Source organism: Anolis sagrei, chromosome 1 (assembly GCF_037176765.1).
Source record: "Anolis sagrei isolate rAnoSag1 chromosome 1, rAnoSag1.mat, whole genome shotgun sequence".
In the NCBI taxonomy this organism is placed as follows: Eukaryota; Metazoa; Chordata; class Lepidosauria; order Squamata; family Dactyloidae; genus Anolis; species Anolis sagrei.
In genome coordinates this window covers 75,264,393-75,271,376 of record NC_090021.1, presented here as the reverse complement: position 1 = coordinate 75,271,376, position 6,984 = coordinate 75,264,393, and the positions used below count along the sequence as shown (strand labels likewise).

General features: G+C 36.2%; 1 protein-coding gene across 1 annotated transcript; it reads right to left on the bottom strand.

Moving 5' to 3' along the window:
- Positions 1-2,607: 2,607 nt before the first annotated feature.
- LOC132774954 (pancreatic secretory granule membrane major glycoprotein GP2-like) lies at positions 2,608-5,895 on the bottom strand. Its single transcript, XM_060775594.2, has 4 exons — positions 5,797-5,895; positions 4,249-4,353; positions 3,341-3,501; positions 2,608-3,042 (listed from the first exon to the last, which is right to left on the bottom strand). The coding sequence occupies exons 1-4, from the start codon at positions 5,893-5,895 to the stop codon at positions 2,817-2,819; spliced, it is 591 nt and encodes a 196-aa protein (XP_060631577.2). The 3' UTR covers positions 2,608-2,816.
- Positions 5,896-6,984: the final 1,089 nt, after the last annotated feature.

The following is a 6,984-nucleotide window of genomic DNA, read 5'->3' as shown; positions in this document are numbered from 1 at the left end:
TCATTAACTCAATATTTATGCCTCAGATTTCTCTCAAAGTATCCATATTCTCAGTCAGGCACATCTATTTCAAAACTAAGTTTTTGTAATCATAGAGGAACCAGCACAGCACAGGAAGCTTCCCATGTTGTGGGGAAAGCCTCTGGTGATACTATTGCCCCGGTTGGGAGTGGGGCCTCCCTCAGAATTCACACAACTTCATGTGATGGCCAGTGTGGGGCTCCGTCCAGAAGATGGGGTGAAAGCATCCTACGATGCTAAATTTCCTCATATGAATAGGTAATAAGTCCTATGCCCTCCTAGCACTCTCACTGTAATGTCATATATATATATATATATATGCATAACACAGTGCAGAAACATTCTGTGACAACATTAAATCAAAAGAATTGGTCAGAAATACAGAAGGAATTAAAACAATGGGCATTGGTGCAAGACATTATAATTGTATGCATTGTATGATCCTTTTAAAAATCCCAGTAAATAGAAATCCCAAGGACTTTTGACTTGTTTGTTATCATCATATCTCTTTGTGTATTCCAGTAAGCTTTCAGTAATTAACCACAGGAGGGAATTTTAAACTGCCAATCACACAACTATTTGTTTTAACAATATCAAATTCATATTTGGATTCTCATGAGAGGAAAAGAAGTTTACTGTTGTACATTGTTCCTAGATAAGCACATTATTAACTTAAGTGAAATGTAAGTGTACCTTACATTTGGCATGTGACCAGGCATGTAGCCGGGGCTGAATCCCCTCAAGCCCCCCCCCCCCCAAATTCTCATGGTGGTCCACGAGAAAGCCTTACTGGTGCATTATTTAAACTGTTATGTTTATTCATATCATGATCTGATCACCGTACTCAATATATCCCATATGCATGGGGGTATTGGGGTAACAATACAAAAGGTTTGCTAGGGTAGACCCTCTTTCACTCAGACTCAGCCCCCCCCCCCCCCCGAATCAAAATCCTGGCTACGGGCCCGCATGTGACAGTTCCTCCCCTCAGTAGTTTTATAATATTTGGGAGGGGGGGTAGCAGGAAGAGGGAATTATCCTTTATATAATAATTTAAATGCTACTATATATATATATATATATATATATATATATATATGAGCTCAACTAATACTTTTTCAGTTCATGAAGATGGGACACCAACCTGTCTGTAATAAAATTATATTGAACAAAATGGACAGGATCCTTTGTTGGGGTAGACCAGCAGTTTTCAAGCCTAATGATGAAGTTACCTGGAACCTGACAAACAGAGGAACAGTGGACATAAACTGGAATTTGTAAATGTTGCTATTAATGCATAACATTGATATCAAATATATATGGCTGATGAAGATTGCTATCCATCACAGCAAATGGAATTTTCACACAGTAGTTTAGAAAATCTCATACTTTTGGTTGGCATATGTTTTCATTATTTGAATCCCAAGACACTCTTAGAATAACTAAAATTACAGAAACAAAAAACAAAAAATGAAGTGAGTGAGAATGCTTAGAAAAAAATTAGAGGCAGGCACACAAAAATCTTAATATATCTCACTTCTAAATTAGTTTCATTATGCTGTATCTTATACTTTATACAATGATACCTTGAGATAAGAGTTTAATTCATTTTGTGACTGAGTTCTTAACTCAAATTGCTCTTATTTCAAAGCAATTTTCCCATTGAAATGCTATTAATCCATTCCAGCCTACAACCCCCCCCCCCCTTTTTTGTTACGTGTTTTAAAATAAGAAAATTTACTTTATAACAAATAATGTATAAATGCGGCAAGTGTAACAGCAAGGGAAAACCTGCACATTCACATGGAATAATAATAAAAAAAAGAAAGATAACCTTTAACATGGTAGAAGCACAACATAGTGGCAAGGAAGCACAAAGCAAAGAGGCAGAAACATCATTTTCCTTATACTATACTCATTCCAGCCTCCCTCCCTCTTTTGCTCTCTCTTCATGAAGTCAAACATGCCAGGAATAAAAACCACACAAAATCAACTAACCCAAAGTCCCTCAAATTGGACAACAGCAAAGCAGACAGCAATCTCCCAAAGTGGACAAGATTATGAGGCACAGAGGCTGCTCCCTTAAGCTCCAAAGGCTGTTCTCTTGCGCTAGCACTCCCTCTGTTACTTAACTCAAAATGTTGCTCTTATGTTAATAGTGAAGCCCGGGCTGACTGACATCTCATAACTCAAAATGCTCTTAAGTTGAGATTCCACTGTACATTATACTAATTGCAGACAGTGTTACAACTATGTATATCATTCCTGTAACACTACATGAGTATTACAGGCTAGAACTAAAGATTACAGAACAGTGTGTGTTTGACTGATGCGTAAAGCAGTAGTGCTACATCTCCTTTCTTGGATATTTTCTAGCAAAAAGTGATGTTACTTCAGACTATGCAAAATGGTATTGGAATGTAAATAAGGAAACCAGCACTTCTAACCCCACCTTGTGTGAGTAAGAGATGACTCATAATGACCTTGGCAGACATCCAGTAGTGTTTACTGAAGGTAGCCATCCTTGCTGGTGCACACACTGATGACAGGGAGTTAAAAGGCTGCAAGTATATAGAGGGCGGAATCATAAGATAAAAACCTATGTTTTGATTGGATAGGGATAAATCAGATGGAATGAACACTTTTGTTTGATTGATCAGCTGGGTGAGGCTAAGGAGGGGATAAAAGGAGCTAAGATAGAGCTACTTTATGGATCTTCAAAATACATGTGAGAAAATATGAGTGTAGATACTCTCAAAATGTACTGCATTCATTTTTTTCTTTTTCTTTTCTTATCATGTCTTTTGCCTGATAGGACAAAATTGTCTTGTCTTTGCTAGCAATGATGTCTTTTGATTCCCATCTTGGTAATACCATACAGATACCATTTTAACTCTGACAAATATGTTGTCCTCCAGACTCAGGAAAGGGATAGTAGTCCACATGTCTTCAAAATGTTGGTCTTTGTACAGCATCATGGATACAGAGAAGTTTCCATCTTCAGTGTTTAATATAATGGACCTATTGAACAAGGACACAGAGATGCACAGATTATATCAACAAAACTGCAGAAATAATACAATTGCCATTGTGATTTTATGGTGGAATGGGCTGTGTGAATCCTATAAGCTGCATCCATCCCAAGGTGGTCATTTTTGGAGGTCTTCCAAGGATTCCTGCACCTCTCCATCCCTTATGTAATTCTTTAGTTTACTTGGTGAAATGATTACATCAATGTGATTTAGGTGTTTTTCAGGTCCCTTAAATTAGGCCAGCTATATAACACTTTCAATAGAAAGAAAAATAAGAATGGGCTTACCTGATATCAACACTTATTTTGTTTTCATCATTAGGCTGTTGTACCATGTAATTAATAGGATATCGACAAGCAAATGTAATGTTGACAAAAGTTCTTGTGATTGTGTCAGATAATTTGTTCTGGATAGTGTTGAGAAAAATCATATAAGCACCATCTGACTCCTGAAAAGCATTTAAAAGCAACAACATAGTAAGTCTCAGGTTTTCTAGGAAATAAATTAGTTAGTGAAGAACAAAAAAAATTAAAAAGCCCACCCCCTGGAATTAGTTTATGAGTGTTCTATCCAGCTTTTTTTTAAAAAAGTGATTTTTTTACTTCTCTGAACTTTAGTGCAAAGTTAATTTGCATAATTGCAAAAGTCAATTTGTTTTTGTATAAAATATGCTTACATCAAATATTGTTTTGGCTCAGAAATGTTTTTTTCTCTCTCTACAAAACCCACTGAAAACAAAAGTGGTGTTTTCTTTTTCATGGGAGAACACAGCAATCTTGAAATAGATGAAAATAATTTTAACAGTTTCCCAGTCAGTTATCAAAGATGGGAATATTTATGAATGAGAATATTGTTTACATTCCTAACAGTAACAAAGTGGCATGGATAACTTCAGATTGTGTCAAATTTCAGTTTGAGGCTGATTGGTCTAGTTTCTTAACTGATAAGAGCAAAAGTGGGTAACTGTGCTCCTTCAGATATTTTGGTCTACATTTTGTCCTAGGAAGCATAGTCAGTGGTGAGGCTGTATGGGAACAGCAATCCAAAAACATCTGGAGAGACATGGTTGTGACAAGCTCTGTGCTAGAGCCCTGTACTGCTTCAAAGGGCATCTGCTAAATAAACAATGCATAGGATAACAAATGCAATGTATTAGGAAAACACATCAAAGTCACAACATTTCCATGTATATTACCATTCGTGTTCCACAGTCTGTGAAGTTGGTCTTTATGCTGAACACATAGAGGTTTCCTATTTCAGTGCCTTGGCATTCTGGGTCATTAAGGTGCAAATCGGAAATCTGCAAAAAGAAAAACCCACACCTTTTTCAAATTGTTTATTTTTCAATGAAAGGATCAACATCATCATATTTATAACTGAACAGACCAAGCCATTACATGTGATATTTCATATGAAAGCAGACTTTGAGAATTGCCTTCAAAAAGCATTAAACTACAATTAAAGATCCAAGATCTCCAAACACAATCAATACACTTTGGGTTTTTTAAACAAAGATGGGCTTTGTACTCTTCTAGATTTCAAAATAATTAAAATAATTTCCTTTTAAAAAGGATCTTCTAAATGCTATAAACTGCTGTCATCCAGTGCAAAAGACGCTCTCCTTTTAAAACAACAGTTTGCAGAACTGTAGGATCAGCATTGCCAAGTGTTCCAACCACTGGTCTAAATCTGATTGTGAGTCTCAACTAGAACACAGTGGATCAGTGAATCAGTGGAATTAGCATGTATATGTGTTGATTTTTCACATTTCCAATAACACAAAGGACATGTTCTAGTAAGTATGGCATTATTGTATGCTATGAATGTCTTCTTTCCCTCAGAGGGGCTTTTTGTACCTTCAACAAATAAGAAAGTAATTCAACCACACTTTCCCAAGTTCTGCTCTTTGAATCTGTATTTGAATCAAGAGGTTTAAAGCCAGCCTGGAAAACTGAACTGGCGTACAGTCAGCCCTTTGTATCCATGGTTTCTGTACCCCCAAATCCAGCCACCCATAGCTTGAAAATATATGTCTGTCTATCTATCTATCTGTCTGTCTGTCTGTCCATCCATCCATCTATCTCTAAAGCAAATCTTGATTTTGCCATTTTATTTAAGGAACTTTATTTTACAATACCATTGTACATAATGGTACATGAGCATCCACATATTTCAGTAACCACGCAGTGGAGAGTGTACATCTGGAGCCAAACCCCCCACAGAAACCATGGGCTCACTGTATTTACATTAATAAAGAGTGGGAGCTGGAGATTGTAACTATTGCTATTAAAAATTCATAGAGAACTCAGAAAGTAAACCAGAAGTATGAGAAAAAGCTATCATGTAGTTTGCAGCTGCTGCTAATGTGTGTCAGAAATCATTATCCATTTGCCCCAGATCTCTCTTATATTCACCCGTGTTCTAATTTATGGACTTGAAACAAGAGGCTTAAAAGCATCCAATATTCAAAACCAAAAGAAATGGGATCTGTAATAAAATGGCGCCATATGGAATACCCCTGTGCAAGGTTTCAGCCATATCTGCTCCCATTTAGTTCCCTTGAAGTCAGCTAGCATTCAGTACCTACTATGAATGCTAAGCCCACACTGAGATAGCTCTGGGTTTTGCTCTCTTTAAGATATTTTCCTGCACATTGTTTTACAAGTTTCCATAAACACTGATGGGCATATATCTTATTCTAATAGGAGTTTACTTATTTAAAATTATGAAAGTAGAAACTTACTAGTATTGGAGGATTCTTGGACAGGAAGAACGTACTTGGGATGTCTACTTCAATCAGGTCCTTTGTACAGATGATGGTCTCATTGATTTCTATAGGCATATTAAAATTACTATTTATTAAAGGAAGAGGAGTCTAATGGCCAATGCAAGACACATTTTATAAAGAGAAAAACATTTTCAAAATAAATTCATTACTGTTATTTGATGTGAAACAAATTGATTGCATATATGGAACTGCTGATGGATTCTGCATACCTGTTGTTATTACCAAAGTCATATTTGCTAAAAATCAAAATTCACAAGTAGATAGATTTAATTCTGACTGATAGCTACATCAGATGGAAGTACTTTTAACTGGATAGTTCACCCAACAATTGCCAACAATGGAATCATATTTTCCAGTTGCAACCCTCATCAATCATGTTCAAATGTCAGGACAAATTATATACGCACTAGAAAAGAGAATATTCATTTCCAATTTTTTATAAATTCTAAAATAATGACAGGAAAAACATCTGTCATTATTTGGCATCTGCATTCTTCACTACAGCTGAAGTGCTAAACTAGTATAATGGCTGTTGTGTATGGTATCTAGAATTAGCCAAGACTGCTCTTGAGACACACAAGAGAGAGCTGAAGATTCTTTCAACAGTTACAATGCCTGAGATCCCAGCTGTTGCTGCTTATCCAAGAGTATCTGTTTGGCAGATGTAAATAGTATCAACTTTCTTTCCTTGGAGAAGAAAGAGATAAAACAATATTATGAGTGAAAGCATACTAGGTAGTGTGGCCTAAGGCATAAAATCATATTACTGGTACAGATACTCCGACTGTCCCAAATTGACAAGGATTGTCATGATTAATCCTTTGCTGTCAAACTTTTTCTGTTCTCTATTTAAAAGATCCAGTTTTAATCCCCTCCTATTGCTTTTCTCCTTTGTTCTCAAGCTTACTTTAATGCCCAATATAGATGCACCTTAGGCCAAGAAAGAAAGAATGCATTATATATTTGTAAAAAACCCAAAGAAGAAGCAGAAGCACCAGCACCAACATATATTGGTTTGGTGACTGGTATAATTTACATTAGTATAGTTTACATAGAAATACCATTGACATGAATGCAACTCATCATAGTAGGAAATACTCTTACCAGATGACATTTTGTGCCACTTTTTGACTCTACTGTCTA